This window comes from Narcine bancroftii, chromosome 5 (assembly GCF_036971445.1).
Source record: "Narcine bancroftii isolate sNarBan1 chromosome 5, sNarBan1.hap1, whole genome shotgun sequence".
NCBI classification, from domain to species: Eukaryota; Metazoa; Chordata; class Chondrichthyes; order Torpediniformes; family Narcinidae; genus Narcine; species Narcine bancroftii.
In genome coordinates this window covers 12765414-12785114 of record NC_091473.1, presented here as the reverse complement: position 1 = coordinate 12785114, position 19701 = coordinate 12765414, and the positions used below count along the sequence as shown (strand labels likewise).

Here is a 19701-nt window from a genome sequence, read left to right as displayed (position 1 = left end):
ACAAATAACAATGTGTACAAGAAGTTATCTTGGTATTGTCTATTAATGCAACTGCACCATATCAGTATAAATACCAAACTGTAATGAAGGAAAATGTCACATGTGAACACTGATGAAGACATTTTCATCAAGAGAGGGATAATCTGAGAGCTCTTTTTCCTTGTTTGTTAAATCACACAATGTGCCAGTGGAGTGTCTTTTTGGGGCAAGCAAGTCCTGACAATCACATGAATAAGCACATGATAAAGGTCTCCAACACATGAAAGATAGGCATTTATTGGATACACACAAAACGGGAAGTCACTGACTGCATGGCTCAATACATACATCTTTAACAAATCAAAGAAATTCATATAGTGATCAGTAATGAAATCCAACAGTCAAGCAGAATAATGGATTATTATTATTATTAAGCACATTTTTACCAAAAGCAATATGCCCCTGATAACATGATAATGAATCTCCTTTGATTACAGGATGCTTTGGTATCAACCTATTGGGACCTGAGACCCAAACAAAACTGGAGCCACCTAGGTTAGCACCACTACCTGACCATTATATTTCATTCCACTGCATGACTCTCCTTTGTAATCCAAGGAATTGAGGACTCAAGTCAGTCAAGATAAGCCAAGCTAATTCACATATTCTCAAATATGAGAAATAGAGCATTTTACATCATAAATTTGTTAAAATGGAAAATTAATTGCTTCTAGAATTATGCAGATGATACAATTTCTGATTTGAGTTGCAATTCTTTTCATTCATCATTTAATTAAGGTGTGGGTGTATCTCAAACCTAAATGCATACAGTCCAACCTCAACAGTTGCAATTCAGACAAAATATAACACAAGAGATTGAGTGACATCATTGTCAAGAGAATTTATGCACAGGAAATCCTTCCCACTGTGGATTAATGTGATTCTTTTGAAGACAGTATCACAAGGACAATAATACACCCACAGGAGCAGAGTACAGGGAGTCCCTGGGTTACGAACGTCCAACTTATGGACAACTCAAACTTATGAACAAATTATGCCCCCAATTCACAAAAGCCCATAATATTACCTCATGATTTCCCCTTCCAGTATGCAACACATCAATGGAACGAGTGTTAACTTTTAATCATGATCTTTTTTCTATCTAAACTGTTTTAAGAGCCGTTTCTTTATTTTTTTTACAGTACTAAGACAAGCATTTGACTAACTAACGCTAAATAAGAACTGTACTGTATGAACCTGCTCTGACTTATCTACAAATTCAACTTAAAGACAAATATAGGAATGGATCTTGTTTGTATTCTCCCAGAGATGGTCTCACCATAAAGTCATTTTTAAATTTGTTTGTGGATACTGGAACTAATTCACTAAAGACAAAGAACTGCCAGGTCAGAAAATGTGGCGAAACCAGTGGTACCATTTTGATGGTCTATTATCTACTCCCACTTTATGTCCATTGACTTTTACAGAACTCAGGATCAAGTATGATGTATAGCAGTTTGTAAATATAATTAGATAGGACATGCTGCTGCTATAGAAACTGTTTCTCTCAACTCAAAGGACCAACCAACATCAAAATTCAAAATATAACTTTGAAACATGTAAACTGGAGCAAAGTGTTCAATTACAAGCATCGCATATGGAAAACACACTGAAAGTTAACAGAATTGAATACGTACAAGTCAATGAGTTTCGAAATATGAAAGTAGGGAATTATATTAATTACATCTACATTAATAAATAACAAGTTTATTTCAGTCAAGACTTAAGTTACCCATCTTTTTATTACTGTACATTGCTGCAATGCAGGAAGTAAGAACTTGGATGGTGTAAGGGATAATAATACCATGTGAAATAAAGGCATGAATAATCAAAGATATAAATTACATATTTAAGTAATTCCATGTTATTAAAATAAATCTCTCTCAATGTAAAGTTCAAAAGATGTTTTCAAAATACAGCACAGTGCCAATGGACATTTTGGCTTTAACACTGAATCCATTTCATGTGACATTTTGGCTCATGATTTCAACTTTGTAGAATCTTCTCTTGAACTTCAAACAGTGAGAATGAATTGAAGGGACCCAGCACGAGTTATTGATGGGCTGATCAGCAAAGGAGGAACACAAAGTAGAGCATTTAACAATACTCCAAAACTCTGAAAGACGTCACCAGGTGCCAAGTAGCATTTGTTGAGCTGAGAAACAATCCAGTCATTGGTCAGATCCACTTTTTTAATGTTCTAGCAGAATCCAGGATTAGAATGGACCTGCCAGTAGTTTCCATATCATCATCCATCACCGGCATTGACAAAAATCTTTGTAAACTGACTCAAGGTGGTTTTAAGACTTCTCCTGTGATGGAATTACAGATGAGAAAGAGTCCAACTATCTGAAGAACAGCTGCAGTAGTTTGGAAGTTTATTCAAGGCTGTATCCTCTTTTTCCTCAGGTAAGCATTAGTAATTTGGTTCATGAGGACCAACGCCAACAGGACAGGGCAACTAATGGTCAGATACCAGCTAACACCAGACACTGCCCCTGTGAACCATGCTGAGCACATGCCCAAAAGCAGACTAGTGCAGCCCAGTAAGTAGCCAACCAGTCCTGAAGTGGCGTGGTACAATTTCAGCTTAGCCAAGGACCATTTCCTTACTAGTTTGGGATACAGCAGTGTCACCCCACCAATAGCCTGCAGGCAAGTGTACAGGACAGTTGCCAGCCCTACCAGTCCGTGCCAGCTGGTAAAATGTGGTTTGTCATTCAAGTATTTGTTATAGCTGATAATGGCCAAGCCAAGGATAGCACATAAAGTAGCCAGCCCCTGCAACAGCCAGTGGGATCGGACTTTGATTTTCCTTGAGTAGGACAAAATAAGGGAACTCTCTGGAGAGAATAGCAGGATGGCTTGAGTCATAATAAAGGAAAACTATGGGGGAGAAAAAGAAGCATGGTTATATTTCTGCATTTCATGAAATGTCATCTTCCTCTCCTGTCTCTGCTGTCCCAAGATTCTGGGTGATATTCTGACAGAGAAAGCTGAACAATGACCTCCCTTTCCTTTCTGACTTCCTCTACTCAGAGGCCAGTATCTGGTATTAACCTCACCACAGCTGTCTGACACCTATTCTTGGGTTCTTTCTTTTTCAATCTTTTTATTGGCTTTTATAATAAAAATACTACAAAGAAGAAAAGGGAACAAAACTGAAAATACAATATCACATATGTATATATATCAAGATAAAACTTCAAACAGTATAAACACAGTTTCCCCCCCCCCCCCCCCTCCACTGCACTGGATGAAAACAGAAAAGACCAAAAATAATATATATATAATACTTTTAATGTCTTTATTTATATATACACACACTCCTAACATACTCTATTAAAAAAAACTAACCAAAGAAAACATCTGAGCAGCTTATCCTGAAGGTTGTATATATTTTGTAGCTTTTGATTCATACTGTGAATCAAAAAATCAAAGGTAAGACTGAGTATAGAAGTGTAGAAGGTTGAGGGGGGGGGGGGGGGGATTTGATAGAGGTATTTAAAATTATGAAGGGGATAGACAGAGTAAATGTGAATAAGCTCTTCCCCTTCAGGATAGGTGACGAGGGGTCAGAAGTTAAGGGTTGGGGGCAAAAGTTTAGAAGTAACATGAGAGGAAGCTTCTTCACTCAGAGAGTGAAATGATCTTCCAGCAGAGGTGGTTGCAGCAGGGTCAGTTTTGTCATTTAAGAGAAGGTTGGATAGTGCATGGATGTGAGGGGATTGGAGGGTTATGGATAGGGAGCAGGTAAGTGGGACTAGTGGAGTTCACTTAAATCGGCGTGGACTAGAGCCAAGATGGCCTATTTCCGTACTGTAATTGTTGTATGGTTATATACCTAATCACATTAAAAACATTTATATCAAATGAAAATAAGACAGACATAGAAGGTCGCCATGAATCTTCAAATTTCACCGATGAATCAAATATATGATATCTAATTTTTTCTAAACTTAAACAGGACATTAATATGAGAGAACCCTGAAACGCTGCTGGAGGTTTAGAGTCTTTCTATTTGAATAAGATGGCTCTTCTAGCCAACAATGTAGAAAAGGTCACAACCCATTGTGCAGGTACATAAAAATTCCCTATGTCTGGTTCAATAACCCCAAAAAGAGAAGTTATTGTGTGGGGTCGTAGCAGTTGAAAAGATATTAAAAATTTATTTCCAATAGATTTCTAAGGATGGACAAGACCAAAACATATATGTCAATGTAGCAATATCAGATTTGCATCTGTCACAAGTAGGGTTAATATTAGAAAAGATACAAGCCATCTTATCTTTGGACATGTGAACATGATGCACCATTTTGAATTGGATTAATGAATGTCAGGCACATATTGAAGATGTGTTCAGTTTAAGAATCTTGTCCCATGGGTCCTCTGATAAGGGTCTTGCAAGTTCCAATTCTTCAGCTTTTTTAATCTTATCGTAAAGTATTGGACATAATTTCAATAATCTAGCATATATAATTCCAATTAATCCTTTCTGAGAAGGATTCAATTGAAAATTATTATCAACTAGATCTGGTGGATATACAAATGGAAAGTCTGGTAATATGTTATTTAAGAAATGTCTAATATGTAAATATCTAAAAAAAAATGAATATTTGGTAAGTCATATCTACTTATCTACTTACCAGCTGTTCAAAGAACATTAAACAACCTTCCTTAAATAAATTTGCAAAAGAAATAATACCTTTGATTTTCCATATCGAGATCAATTAGTGATGGTCAAAAAATTAATTATGAGAAATAGCACTAGTAAAAACAAGGTTTTAAAAATTTTTTAAATTCCCTAATATGGAACCAGATTTGCAATATATGTTTGAGTATTGGATTAGGTATATCCTTATTAATCTTAGAAAAACTAAATGGAAGAGAGGTACCCAATAAAGAGGCCACTGAATACTGCTGTATAGATTTCAATTCTAAATCTGTCCATAATGGACAATCCAATTTATCAGAATAAAAAATCTAAAGTTAGATAAAGAATATTAACAGCTCAGTAGTAAAATCTAAAATTAGGTAGGGCCATACCTCCATCAGTTTTTAATTTTTGTAAATGAAATTTACTACTTCTAGAATTTTTGTTCTTCCAAATGAAGGAAGAAACTTTTGAGTCAAAGACTTAGGGATGAAAACTGAAATCAGTTGAAGTAGATATAAAAACTTAGTAATATTATAATTTTAACTGCATTAATATGATAATAAAATATAATATAATAAAGATAATGATAAAGGAGACCATCCGGAAAAAGATAATCTCGCATACTTGAATAGATGATAAAAATTGAGTTTATATAAATCTTTAAATCATTTAGTAATTTTAACCCCTAAGTATGTGAAATTATGTTTGACAATCTTTAATGGAACTTGAGTATAGAAAGAGACTTGCATATTAGTCAGAAAAAGTTCACTTTTAATTTAATAAACTTATATTAAGGAGGTAATGGAGTCAGCTGGGGTAGACAAATGCTCCAATTGTGGGATGTGGGAAATCAGAGACAGCACAGCTGTTCCTGACGACTACACCTGCAAAAGGTGCATCCAATTGCAACTCATGAGCGACCGTGTTAGGGAGCTTGAGTTGCAATTGGATGAACTGAGGATTGTAAGGGAAGCAGAGGCAGTGATAGAGAGGAGTTATAGGGAGACAGTCACCCCGAGAAGGCAGGAGTCAGGGAATTGGGTGACTGTAAGGAAAGGAGGGAGAGTGCCAGTGCAGAGTACCCCTGTGGAAGTGCCCCTCAGCAACATGTATTCAGCATTGGATACTGCTGGGGGGAACAACCTGCCAGGGATGAGTTGTGGGGTCAGGTCTCTGGTCTGAGGCTCAGAAGGGAAGGAGGGATAAGAACAGGGTAATTGTGGTTGGGGACTCACTTGTCAGAGGGACAGATAGAAGGTTTGTTGGATGAGATCGGGGATCCAGGTTGGTCTGTTGCCTCCCTGGTGCTAGGGTCAGGGATATCTCTGATCGAGTTCACAGAATTCTGCAAGGGGAAGATGAGCAGCCAGAAGTCGTGGTCCATGTGGGGACCAATGATTTAGTTAGAAGTGGGGATGAGGTCCTGAAACAGGAATACATAGAATTAGGCAGGAAGTTAAAAAACAGGACCTCTAAGGTAGTAATCTCTGGATTGCTGCCGGTGCCACGTGCTAGAGAGGGTAGTAATAGGAGGATGTGGAGGATGAATGCGTGGCTAAAGAGCTGGTGCAGGGGGCAGGGGATAAGATTTTTGGATCATTGGGATATCTCTTCTGGGGAAAGTCGGACCTGTACAAAAGGGACGGACTCCACTTGAACTGGTGGGGAGCAGAGTTTGCGTGCAGTGTCTAGGGTGCATGGCCAACTAGTTAAGAATGATAAAGATAACAAAAGAAGGATGGAGGTTAAGGTAAAAGGTAGAATAGGGAATATATGTGAGGGTCATTCTCTGAAATGCATGTACTTTAATGCAAGAAGCATAGTGAACAAGGTAGATGAGCTTAGAGCATGGATTGGCACTGGAATCATGGTGTTGTGGCAATTAGTGAGACCTGGTTACAGGAGGGTCAGGACTGGCAACTAAATATTCCAGAATACAAATGTTTTAGATGTGATAGAACAGGAGGTAAAAAAGGGGGAGGAGTTGCTCTGCTTGTTAAGGAGGACATTACTGCCGTGAGGTGGCAGGATGGTTTGGAGGGATCATCCAGTGAGGCTGTTTGGGTGGAATTGAGGGGTGGAGGAGGCAAGAGGGTACTAATAGGAGTGTATTATAGACCACCAAATGGGCAAAGAAAATTGGAAGAACAAATTTGCAAGGACATAGCATATATGTGTAACAAACATAAGGTAGTGATCATGGGAGATTTTAACTTCCCTCACATTGGTTGGGATACCCATACAGTAAGAGGGCTGGATGGGCTAGAGTTTGTCAAATGTGTGCAAGATAGTTTTCTTAATCAATACGTAGAGGAACCGACTCGGGACGGTGTAATACTGGATCTCCTGTTAGGGAACGAGATAGGTCAGGTGTCTGAGGTTAATGTTGGAGAACAAATTGGGTCTAGTGATCACAACTCTATTAGTTTTAGAGTAGTTTTAGGGAAGAGCAAAGAAGGGCCTAAGGTTGAGGTTCTGGATTGGAGAAAAGCAAATTTCGAAGGAATTAGAACGGCTTTGGGGAGTATTGAGTGGGACATGATTTTTTCAGGAAAGGATGTAAATGAAAAATGGAGAATATTCAAAGAAGAAATTTTGAGAGTACAGAGTAGATATGTCCCAGTGAGGATCAAAGGAAAGGCTGGAAGTCATAGGGAGCCTTGGTTTTTGAGGAATATTAGAAATTTGGTTAGGAAAAAGAGGGAGGTATACAAGAGGTATAAACAGCAGGGTGATGAGAAATTGAAAGAGGACTACAAGGGGTGTAGAAAAAATCTTAAGAAAGAAATTAGAAAGGCTAAGAAGAGGCACGAAGAGGCTTTGGCAGGCAGAGTAAGAATAAATCCAAAGGGTTTCTATAGGTACATTAAAAGTAAAAGATTAGTGAGGGATAAAATTGGACCCCTTGTAGATAGGGAGGGTAGGCTAAGTGAAAAGTCAGAGGAGATGGGGGAAATTTTAAATGATTTCTTTTCCTCGGTATTTCACTAGGAAAAAAAATATTGTACCAGTTGAAATAAAGAAAAATAGTGGGGAGGTCATGAATCATATAACGATAACTGAGGAGGCAGTGAAGACAGTGTTAAAAAAGATAAAGGTGGACAAATCTCTGGGTCCGGACAATGTATTCCCAAGGACACTCAGGGAGACTAGTGTACAGATAGTGGGGCCATTAACAGAGATATTTAGGATGTCACTGGTCACGGGGGTAGTGCCAGAGGATTGGAGGGTGGCTCATGTTGTTCTGCTGTTTAAGAAAGGGTCCAAATGTAAGCCAGGAAATTATAGACCTGTGAGTCTGATGTCTGTGGTGGGTAAGTTGATGGAAAGTGTTCTGAGGGATGGCATTTACAAATATTTGGAAGAACAGGGATTGATAGGAAGTAGTCAGCATGGCTTTGTCAGGGGTAGATCATGCTTAACAAACTTTATAGAGTTTTTCGAGGGGGTTACAAAAAAAGGTTGATGAAGGGAAGGCTGTGGATGTTGTCCATTTAGACTTTAGTAAAGCTTTTGACAAAGTTCCCCACAGGAGGTTAGGAAAAAAGGTGGAGGCATTAGGTATAAATAAGGAGGTAGTGAAATGGATTCAGCAATGGTTGGATGGGTGGTGTCAGAGAGTACTGGTAGAAAATTGTTTGTCAAATTGGAGACCGGTGACTAGTGGAGTTCCTCAGGGATCGGTCCTGGGTCCACTATTATTTGTTATATATATTAACGATCTGGAAGAAGGGATGGTAAATTAGATAAGTAAATTTGCAGATGATACAAAGATTGGTGGTATTGTGGACAGTGAGGAAGATTACCGTAGCTTAAAAAGAGATATAGGAAAGCTAGAGGAGTGGGCTGAGAAATGGCTGATGGAATTTAATATGGATAAGTGTGAAGTGTTGCATTTTGGAAAGGCAAATCTAAATAGGTCATATACATTGAATGGTAGACAATTGAGGAGTGCAGAGCCACAAAGGGATTTAGGAGTTATGGTAAATAGTACCCTCAAAGTTGATACTCAGGTAGATAGAGTGGTGAAGAAAGCATTTGGAATGTTGGCCTTCATAAATCGGAGAATTGAATTCAAGAGTTGGGATGTTATGATGAAATTGTACAAAGCATTGGTGAGGCCAAGTTTGGAATACTGTGTGCAGTTTTGGTCACCGAATTATAGGAAGGATATAAACAAAATAGAGACAGTGCAGAGAAGGTTCACGAGAATGGTGACAGGATGTCAGGGTTTGAGTTACAGAGAAAGGTTGAGAGCCTGGGGCTTTTTTCTCTGGAGCATAGAAGATTGAGGGGGGATTTGATGGAGGTGTTCAAGATTTTAAAAGGGACAGAGAGAGTCAACGTGGGTAGTCAACCAGAGGCCATGGTTTGAGATTGCAGGGGGAAAATTATGAGGAGAAATTTCTTCACGCAAAGGGTGGTTGGGATGTGGAATAAACTTCCGGCAGAGGTGGCTGAAGCAAGGACGTTATTTACATTTAAGGAAAGACTGGATAATTACATGGAGGGGAGAGGATTGGAGGGGTATGGACCAGGTGCTGGTCAGTGGGACTAGGAGGGTGGGGATTTGTTCCGGCATGGACTAGTCGGGCCAAACTGGCCTGTTCTGTGCTGTATATGGTTATATCCAGAGAAAGAACTAAATTGAGAAAACACAGAACATAGCTGGGACAGATCTTATGGGATCCGAAATATAAACTAATAGCTCATCTGCACATAGATAAACTTTATGAATTACTCCGTTTCTGACAATCCCTTGAACCTCATAAGGGTTATTGCCATAGGTTCTAAAGCTAGATCAAATAGCAAGGGGCTAAGGGGACAACCCTGTCTATACTTCCCCTAAACAGCCTAATTAAGAAGGATTTGTTATTATTAGTAACCACCACAACTCAGGGGGTACTATAAATCAATTTAACCCATGCTATAAAGCCCAATGTTTCAAATAAATAGTTCCACTCCACTCTGTCAAAAGCCTTTTCAGCATCTAGAGAAACTACACATTCTGGAGTTATGTCCGAAAGGGAATAAATAATGTTCAATAATCTACGGTTTTAAAATGCGAATAACAATCTATTCTAGAGTTCTGCTACATTTGCTGTTTATCTTCAAGACATGTGTCTCTACATCCTAGCTCTCTCTTCATACTTGAGATCATTTTTTTTCTTTCTTAAGAATATTGATATCCTTATTCTTCTAGCCACTGTCCTTTTTAAAGATATTAATGTTGCTGTTCACTCTCAGCTTTTCTGGTCATATTCACAATTACCAATAAAGGTCACAGCATGATTATTCCACTGGGGATCTTGATGCCTTGGTTATCCATTTTTTAACACTTCTTTATGAATACACTTATCACTCTTGAACATCGTCAATACCTCTTAAAGTGCTCTGGGAGTGCATGATTATCCCCATGAGTTGTCCAGTATTATCTCAAATTCTTCTGTCAGTGCTCTGGTTGATATTTTTCTTATCTTCTTTACCTGCCAACTCAAGAGATCTGCAGATTCTGTTTTCCTCTGGCTCTTCTATTTCTTCTCTATATAATAATCTTTATACATTATGCTTTCCTCTGCAGATGAATCTCCAGTACATTTCATCAATTTCCTTCCAAAGAATGCTCTCAGTATACGCTACCTGTATTTCCCTCACAACACTTCTCTTACAAAGGTCAAGGATGCTGCTGGAATCTCAACAAAGGAAGATGTAGCAGCATAGATAATTTGAAGTGACATGAAACAGAGTAGTAGTGCAAGGTTGCTTCTTGGATTGGAGGAAATGTACAGTAGAGTTCACCAGGGATCAGTGCCACTGGTTTTCTTCGAGTTAATGACCTGGACTTAGGTGTACAGGACACATCTCAAATATCACACAAAATCTGGAGCTACAGAGAATAAAAGTACTATTTAATCATGGGCTAATGGAATGAGTGAATTCATAACAAGTGAAATGTAATTTTACAAATTGCAAAATGTTGCATTTGGTATAGGAGAAAATATAATTAGAAGGCACAATTCGGAAAGGTGTACAGAAACTGACAGATATTATGTATATAAACAGATGTGGGGGAGGTTGAGATAGTGGTTTTAAAAGCATTTGAGATCCTGTATAAGGTACAAAAGCAAGGAAGTCATGATTATCTACTTCTTAAATATCAATTACAGTTCTGAGCACCATACTTTAGGAAAGATTCAAAGGCCATAGAGAATGAGCAGAAAAAATTTACTTTTATGATTTTAGGGTTAAGAATGTTAGCCATGAGATGTGAAAGGAAGAGCTGGTATTTGTTTTCCTTGAAACAGAGAAGGTTGAGAGGGGATCAGATAGCGATATTTAAAATAGAAAAGGGTTTCATCTCAGTAGGTAAAGAGATTAGTTGAAGGGTCAAGAACCAGGTGATATAGAATGAAGTAGAAGGTCTAAAAATGACATGAGGATTGTTTTTTTTAAAAAAGTGGAACAAGTTGTGAAGGTTTGGAATGCACCTCTTGAGGTGGTAGTGGAGGCAGGTTCAATTGTAGCCTTTGAAAAAGAGCTGGATAAATAATCTTGAGGAACACATTTGCAGTGTAATGGGGAGAGGGACTTCAGTGAGACTAGATGGAATACTCTTGCAGAGACTCAAATGGCCAAATATCTCATTGTATGTTGCAGCCCATCCTGGTTACCTATATTAGCATTAATTCTTTGTCATTGCCAGATCAAAGCCCTGGAACTCCTTATCTGTGGAAAATCTTCTCCAAAACAATCCCTCTACTAGAAATGTATAATCTGCAGAAAAATTTGTCATAGTTGAAATAGATCCTGGAGAAACCTGGTATTTAGGAAAGAAAAGTAGCTTATCTCACAAGGGAAAAATAAATGATCTAAAGGGAAGGATCCAATGAAACACTCTAAAATCATTTTAGATTACTTACAGCGAGAGCCATCAGGAATGGATGCCAAGAAAAGAGACCTAGGACAAAATAAAAGGTACATCAGTTGTTATCCCAGATACTGTACAATGAATCCTTCATCATCATCTAAGGCCAATTTGTTGATGAAGTGCCACATCATCCCAGGTGAACTATGTTTTTAATTTCATCTCTTCTACTTCCACTCCTGGAACCACTAACTGCCAAAATGAGATGAATCACAGAACAGATGAGGGTTCAGTGGAAATAGGACATGTGATACTTTGGTTTTTCCAAGTAAATGCAAGACCAGGCCCCGCACTGATCCCACCACCCTGCTCTCAGCTGTCCCCAGGAGTCTCTAGTTACCTTGTGCTGTGAGCAAACTGATCTGGGGCCAGCTCCCCACCATGACTACCAGCCCCCCCACATCTCCATCGGGCACACAAAACTCAAAACGGTCAACCAGTTTACCTATCTCGGCTGCACCATTTCATCAGATGCAAGGATCGACAACGAGATAGACAACAGACTCGCCAAGGCAAATAGCGCCTTTGGAAGACTACACAAAAGAGTCTGGAAAAACAACACAAAGATAAGCGTATACAGAGCCGTTGTCATACCCACACTCCTGTTCGGCTCCGAATCATGGATCCTCTACCAGCATCACCTACGGCTCCTAGAACGCTTCCACCAGCGTTGTCTCCGCTCCATCCTCAACATTCATTGGAGCGCCTTCATCCCTAACGTCGAAGTACTCAAGATGGCAGAGGTCGACAGCATCGAGTCCACGCTGCTGAAGATCCAGCTGCGCTGGGTGGGTCACGTCCCCAGAATGGAGGACCATTGCCTTCCCAAGATCGTGTTATATGGCGAGCTCTCCACTGGCCACCGTGACAGAGGTGCACCAAAGAAGAGGTACAAGGACTGCCTAAAGAAATCTCTTGGTGCCTGCCACATTGACCACCGCCAGTGGGCTGATATCGCCTCAAACCGTGCATCTTGGCGCCTCACAGTTCGGCGGGCAGCAACCTCCTTTGAAGAAGACCGCAGAGCCCACCTCACTGACAAAAGGCAAAGGAGGAAAAACCCAACGCCCAACCCCAGCCAACCAATTTTCCCCTGCAACCGCTGCAACCGTGTCTGCCTGCCCCGCATCGGACTTGTCAGCCACAAACGAGCCTGCAGCTGACGTGGACATTTACCCCCTCCATAAATCTTCGTCCGCGAAGCCAAGCCAAAGAAAGAAAAGAAAGAGTCTGAAGCCCACCACCCCATTCCCCCCTCAACCACCCCCACCACCAACCCCCAACGATAGAAAGCAGTGATTAATAAGGGACTACTTAAGATGGTATGTGAGTGGAAAGAAAAAGTTTGAAATCCACCATTATAAATCAATGCTTGCAGATTTTCCCACACTTTTATAAATTGTGCACAAATGTTTTATTAAATTGTACATATATTTCCCATGCTCTTTTATAAATTGTATCCGTGAGTGTTTTGTTCCTACTATGATTATCCCACACTCTTCTAATAATTGTTGTGTGTTAATAAAAGTAACGTTTGATTGCAAATCCTTGAGTCCAGATTCATCTCTCCTGAACATGACACTTTCTCAACCCAACAATGACCAATGCAGGGACTGACTGGAATATATTTAAGGAAAATATGAATTTGTCCATTTTGGAAGGAATTCTTTCTTTAAAATGGCGAAATGGTGACAGAAAGCACAACTCTAAATTGCAGAGGGATCTATCTGGATCCCCCAAGTGCTTGATTTGCAAAAGGCTAGTATGCAGGTGAAGCAGTTAATCAGGGAAGCCAGCAGAATATTATTGGTTATTTTCTTATGAAACGAGAAAGGGTCTTGACTTTTAAGATTTGACTGCCCATTTCTCAATCCACCTAGCTTCAGTGCATCCAAACCCACAGCTGGAGCCTCAAACCTGCGTACTCTGTCAAAACAGATGTGGCCAAGACTATAGGTTAGATTGGCTTGGTTTTTAGTTTCTACAATGTAGGAAGTTGAGGGATAGCCTTACAGAGGTTTGACGAAATCATGGATAAAGTGAATGCTCACTTTTTTTTTGCAAGCTAGATGATTCTAAAACTAGAGGACGAGAGGGTTCGAAGGGGCAACTTTTTCATTCAGAGGATGGTCCATTACTGGAATAATCTGCCAGAGTAAAACTGTTGAAGTGGGTACAATTCTGAATGTGAAAAGACATCGAGACAGATTTTAGCCAGTGCTTCTATTTGTCTGGACCACACGCTGACAGATGGGACTCGCCCTGAATGCTAACTTGTTTAGTATGGACGAGTTGGGCCGAAGGACTTGTACCGTGCTGTATGACCCAGTAACTCGCTAGCTATTCTGCCAGTTGGTCCCAGCAACCTGGATTACACGCGCCTGGAGTCTCGCCCCTTTAATGACGCACTAGATGAACTCCGCCCCTGGTTACGAGCACTCATTAAAATGTCGAGCAATTGCCATCTTCCTCGGCTCTCAAATGTCAGATACTCACTCGTCCCCGGTCTACTAACCACCCCGATCCCGACAGTGAATCCCAGACATAGAAGATGCGCGGCCGTCCCGGCGGCTTTCCGCAGGATGCGGTAAAGCCAGAACTCAGCGCTCGGTTCCGCCATCGTTGCCTGCCGTCAGTGCTGGCCTCCCCGCGTCATGACGTCAGCACGTTCTGAAGGCTGTGCGGCGCCCTCGCTCGTGACCACAGCTGGGCGTGAGCCAGTGGCGCCCAGGTGAGCGGGCCTTAGTTTTGCATGGAGTTGGAGGAGCCCGGCCTCATCCAGGGCCATGGGCAGCAGGATCGAATGCGTCTTTTTCAGCGAGTTTCACCCGACTCTCGGTCCGAAAATCACCTTCCAGGTACTGGAAAAAGAGGATAGCGGGAGCCAGTCCCGTGAGCGAGGCGGCTGCCTGAGCCATGTGAGAGCCTTGGTTTAGGGGCCGCTGTGTTCCCATGGTTTGTGTGAAACGCTGAGATAAGGTAGCCATCTGTCACTGTCACTTCCTTCTCTCACTGGGTCGTGCAGTTCGGCTACATTGTCGGTCATTGGCAAAGCATGAATTTATTGTCATATGTACACAAAAGAGTGCAGCGTAGAAGCCTGGAGTGAGGGTGTTCCCACGAGACGAGAGTGACTGCTCTCTGCACGTCCATGTGAGCAGTGGGGACGCTTGGATGGTGTTGGAATCTAGGGGTTAAAACAGTATGAAATAAATGATTAATCAATAAGTTTATTTGGACTGCATGAGTCAGGGAAAGAGGAATGTGGCTAAGTGGCTGTCACAGCATGGAGCAAAGTTGGCTGAACAAAATTGGCTGCTCCCAAGATACAGGGAGAGGATATGCATAAAACGATTTAGGAGGAATGCTCAACTGAAGGAGGTGGGAAGTAGCACAGGAGACACAGGCCAGATCAGAACAAAGAATGGCCCGCAAGAATCAAAGGGAATGGAAAACCAGTCTAGGAGGAAGATTAAGGCACGAGGAGGTGTTAAAGAGAACAGCAGAAATTGGCCAGACAGGGACCGAATGGTGATTAGAAATATCTGGGGATGAATTAATTTCAGATCTAAACAACAGGATAGTCTGGCCTGGAGGATTAACATGGGAATGCTACACCCCAGAAATCTGCAAAACAGGAGATGACTTGTGATAACCCTTATGCAAAAAGATCTAGCAGGGAAAACAACTTTTGTTCTGTGTGATAAGATTGACCTATATAAACTGTGCCAACTGGACAATAGGGGTCAGTCTCGGGGAGTAGCTCACTGGCAGGTGACCTATGAACTAACAGACTGACCCAGAGCTCTGTTAAGTTTTATTCTTGTGCTGTGTAATAAATTGACTGTTGAACCGAATACCTTCTCCTATCACTTCATTCAAAGAACGCGCTGGACTCAGACTACACATAGACTAAATTAAGAGTAAGTTAAAGCCAGAGTCCAACAATGGGGACGGGGGTGGGGGGCTCAGAATAAAAAAAAACATCCTTTTAGAACAAAACAGAATTTTCTTCAGCCAGAAGGGGGTGAATGTGGCCACGGACAACTGTGCTTGAGAAACTTAGGGAAAAATGTATAACTAACATTTCGGACCTGACACCTTCAAGGTTTCTTCAAGGCAGGCCTGAAACGTTGGTTATATTATCGTTACCTCCATTATGCCGCATGACCTGCTGAGTTTCTCCAACATTTTTGTGTTGTTGCTACAATCAGCGTATGCAGACTTCTATATTTTGGTCCTCAATTATAAAGTGGCGTTTGATAGGTTCTTGATTAGTCAGGGGGTGAAAGGCAGTGGGGAGAAGGCAGGAAAATGAGGTTGAGAGAAAGGATGCAGCGGCCATGATTTGAATAGTGGAGTAGACTCAGGGGTAAATAGACTAACTTGGTTCCAATCTCTTATTTTTAAATCGGTTTTATTGTCCACGAATCAATTTTTTTTTTAACCGTGTATACAGGATACATATATAGCATTCCTTTGCTTTGCCCTGTAAAAGAAAATTTGAGTTGTCAAATAATTTGACCCCATATTAAAACAAAGAGAAATGTTGAGTGGCCTTCATATAACTGCCTCTGGTGCCTTTCATGCCCCATATCCTCCAGCTGAAATGGACATTGTTCAGTGGTGGATTCAAGCTCGAGGTCCCTGCTTTTGAATGCCCAAACCAAGAGGAAGCCATTGATGCCCATGGTTATACTCTTGTGCAGAGTTTTTGGTGTAGGGTTGTAATGGATAAGGAGAATTGTTTTAAGAGAGCAGGAGTAGCCTGTTTGACTCCAACTCTGCCTGTCAACAGGTTCGTGGCTGATCTACGCCAGACACAATCTCCTTATCCCTAGATTCCTTTTGCAGTCACAAATCTATTGGTCTCTGCTTTGAAAGACATTGGCAACTGAGCTCCTTGCAGCCCATGAGGGTTGAGAATTTCAAAGATTAGCACTCTGGAGAGATTTCAATGTTAAATGGCCTGCTCCATATTCTGGGACTGTCTTAACCAAGGGAAACATCCTATCTGCATCTATTATGCTATATAAGAATTGTGTATGCTTCAATGAGGTCACCTCATTCTCTACAGCAAATACATTTTTTGGTACACTGTACTCCAGCTGGACTCTGATTGAGACCTTGTATATTTATAGTAAAAATTTTTAGTTTTTTACTCACATTTTGTAATAAAGGGCTTCCTAATTGTCTGCTGCACCATGTTAACTTTCAGTAAAGTATATGCAAGGATGTACTTTTCAACATTGTGTTTTCTTTCTCAAGTAGATATCCTTGCCTTTTTCTGCATTGTACTTCATTGGACTTAGCGTTGCCCACTTGCATGGCTTGTGTCTGCTTAAAGTCTCTTTGCTTCCTTACATCCCTCAATCCCACAGTTTCATGTCATCAAAACATTAGGAAGAAAGTAATTAAGTCCCTTCAGGAAAATTGTCCATGTAATTATAATTGGGTTTTTTTTAATTTAAGGATATAGCACAGTAACAGGCCCTTAATATGATCCCACATTGTCCATATACACACGCATGCCCATTTAACTTACTAACATCTTTGGAATGTGGGTGCAAAATGGAAATCTGTAGGAAACCTACAGGGAGAACATACAAATTTCTTTCAGATTCATACCTGTTGGTGCTGTAATAGCATTGCATTAATCTGCTAATCTAAATCTAGATTGTGAATCCGAGGCCCAAATATTATAAATCTATTATACACCATTAGTCATACCATGCCAACTTGAGAAGGAATTGTTTATTCTTACTATTTTTCTGTGTTAGTTGATTTTCAATCAATGGTAGAATATTACACATATTTTCATTGCTGTAACCATTTAGTGATCTGTGGATCGCTTGAAATCCTTTGAAAATCCACATCTACTTTGTATCCTTGGAAAAATTCCCAATAGATTAGTCAACCACATTTCCCTTTCAGTCATTTATCTTGCTTAACTCAATTATATTATTTTTGGAGTAATGGTTTTAGTTTCAGCTACACTGAAACAACCCCACCAATATTCTCTGCCCCTGCTGAGCACCTCTTGATTCTAATTCTATACTGTGATTCTGAGGAATTGAACAAATACAAAATTTAAAAAATGAAATAACCATGCTCTTGTATGGTTATTTTAGCCAGTGCTTCTATTTGTCTGGACCACATGCTGACAGATAACCCGGCTACTGCACTGATGTCACCCCTCATTAATTGTGCAGCTCCACCTGTTTCTTCATTGCGTGTCCTTTTAAATGTCATATAATCCTGGAATATTTAGTGTCCATCTTTGGTCACCCTACATTCATGTTTCTTTGATGTGAATGATCCGATTGCTATTAGACTATTGATGCTATTGACTCATCCATGTAGCTGCTGATGCAGTGCAAGTTTAAATATTGTGTTTTTTAAAGATGCTGCAAATTTCTTTCTCTAAAGGATGCAAATCTTTTTATGAGCCTGATTTCTCTGTAGTCATATATTTTGTATTTTCCACTCATTTAATTGAATGTAAATATCCTAGCTGTGGTGGTGGAATTCAAGCTTGTGAAGCTCACAGGTTGACCATCTAAAGTGTGGATGCTTGTCCCACAGTTTTAGTAAGTGTGTGATCAAACACCATTTGTGGAGAGAGGTACAGAATGATGTGACAATATTTCTTAAGTCCACCAATCTGAAATACTATCTCTACTAGTGCTGCGTATTTGCAACATTTTATGCTTTTACATTTTAAGCATTTACATTATTTTGCTTTTGAACTTTAGAAAGTTTGCTCTGTCATTGCAGGTTTTCCTTTTACAACTTCAGTGTCTCTGTGCTGACATTTTTGTAACCTGGTATTTTAAAAATGAAAAGTAAAATGGTGGCCACAGTCTAGATATATTTTTTTATTTTGATTTCTGTATTTCAGTGTAGGAAATATTAATTTTTACCATTAAGTTTTAGAATTAGAAGTAAAAATTTATTTTCCCACCTGCTTTGTAGCTTTGCATCAGATGCAGTCATGTTGGATTCTGTTCTTTCAAACCCCCTTTGACAGAAGAGCGCCTTTCACAAAGAAATGTAGGCAGCATGGTAATGTCATAAAAGTCTGGATAATCTGTTTAAATTGAGAGAATTGTTGGTCAGTCCACTAGGAGGAACTATATACTCCACTTGGATATGATGCAGTTAAGGACTTTTTTTTCAACAAACAAGCAATGGTTTATCACTCCCTTGTGAGAAGCTGTATTTTGTGGTTGTAAATTACAAGTAAGGACTGGGTGGATAGTTATTCAATTGGAGGCAAGAATGGAGAGAAATGGTGGTAGAGCAAGTTATTGAATCTACAAGATTGATTTTAAAAGCTTGTTTCATGTCTGAGTCATTTAGCCTAATATCCCACATAATTCGATGTCACATTTTCTTTATCAATAAATGTTCCTGTGTAATGTCTTTTGTTGTTAAAGGTTTAAGTTCTTTACTAAACTTAATAAAGAATCGGAACATTGTCATGAACATGTCATGAAAATGGCTGTTTTACAGTATTATCACAGTGCAAACATCTATATAAACCACATTTCAAAATAAATAAAAATAGTGCGAAGTTTTTAAAAAAAGGCAAGATTAGGTAGTGTCTGTGGTTCATTGTTCATTCAGAATTTTTTAGACATACAGCATGATAGCGCATGGTAGCAGGCTCTTTCGACCCACAAGCCCGTGTCACCCAATTGACCTACAACCCCCTGTACAATTTGAATGGTGGGAGGAAACTGGAGTACCCAGGACAAACCCACACAGGAAGGGGGAGAACATATAAACTCCTTACAGACAGCATGAGATTCGAACTCCAGTCCCAAACACTGGCACTGTAACACGCTCAAATCTGATGGCACAAGGGAAGAAGCTGTCCTTGTGCCACTGAGTGCTCATCTTCAGGCTTCTGTACCTTTTTCCCAATGGTAGCAGAATGAAGAGAATGTGGTGGGGGTCCTTGAGAATAGAAGTTGTTTTTTTAAGACCGCTACTTGTAGATGTCCTCGATGGAGTGAAGACTGGTGCCTGTGACGTATTGAGACTATCAGACTGGAGTTTAACTAGGCAGTGTAGC

General features: G+C 40.1%; 3 protein-coding genes across 7 annotated transcripts in view; 1 reads left to right on the top strand and 2 right to left on the bottom strand.

Moving 5' to 3' along the window:
- Positions 1-256: 256 nt before the first annotated feature.
- Positions 257-18674, bottom strand: cyb561d2 (cytochrome b561 family, member D2). Of its 2 annotated transcripts, none has more exons than XM_069936822.1 (3): positions 18586-18674; positions 11617-11654; positions 257-2925 (listed from the first exon to the last, which is right to left on the bottom strand). In XM_069936822.1, exons 1-3 carry the CDS (start codon positions 18602-18604, stop codon positions 2422-2424), a joined length of 561 nt encoding a protein of 186 aa, XP_069792923.1. In that variant the 5' UTR covers positions 18605-18674; the 3' UTR covers positions 257-2421. The 2 variants fall into 2 exon arrangements, with proteins under 2 accessions (XP_069792923.1, XP_069792922.1); XM_069936821.1 differs by lacking the exon at positions 18586-18674 and adding an exon at positions 14118-14735.
- Positions 14293-19701, top strand: part of nprl2 (NPR2 like, GATOR1 complex subunit) — a 31478-nt gene continuing 26069 nt past the window's right edge. For 2 of the 4 annotated variants that reach the window (XM_069936814.1, XM_069936813.1), the window contains exon 1: positions 14295-14479. In XM_069936814.1, the coding sequence (XP_069792915.1) occupies positions 14408-14479 (72 nt within the window). In that variant the 5' untranslated portion in view covers positions 14295-14407. Of the gene's footprint in view, positions 14480-19701 lie in introns of all 4 variants that reach the window. The other 2 variants (XM_069936815.1, XM_069936816.1) reach the window with 2 other exon arrangements.
- Positions 18624-19701, bottom strand: part of pcbp4 (poly(rC) binding protein 4) — a 141320-nt gene continuing 140242 nt past the window's right edge. The window contains exon 17 of the mRNA XM_069936812.1: positions 18624-18711. Coding sequence (XP_069792913.1) covers position 18711 — 1 coding nt within the window. The 3' untranslated portion in view covers positions 18624-18710. The remainder of the gene's footprint in view (positions 18712-19701) is intronic.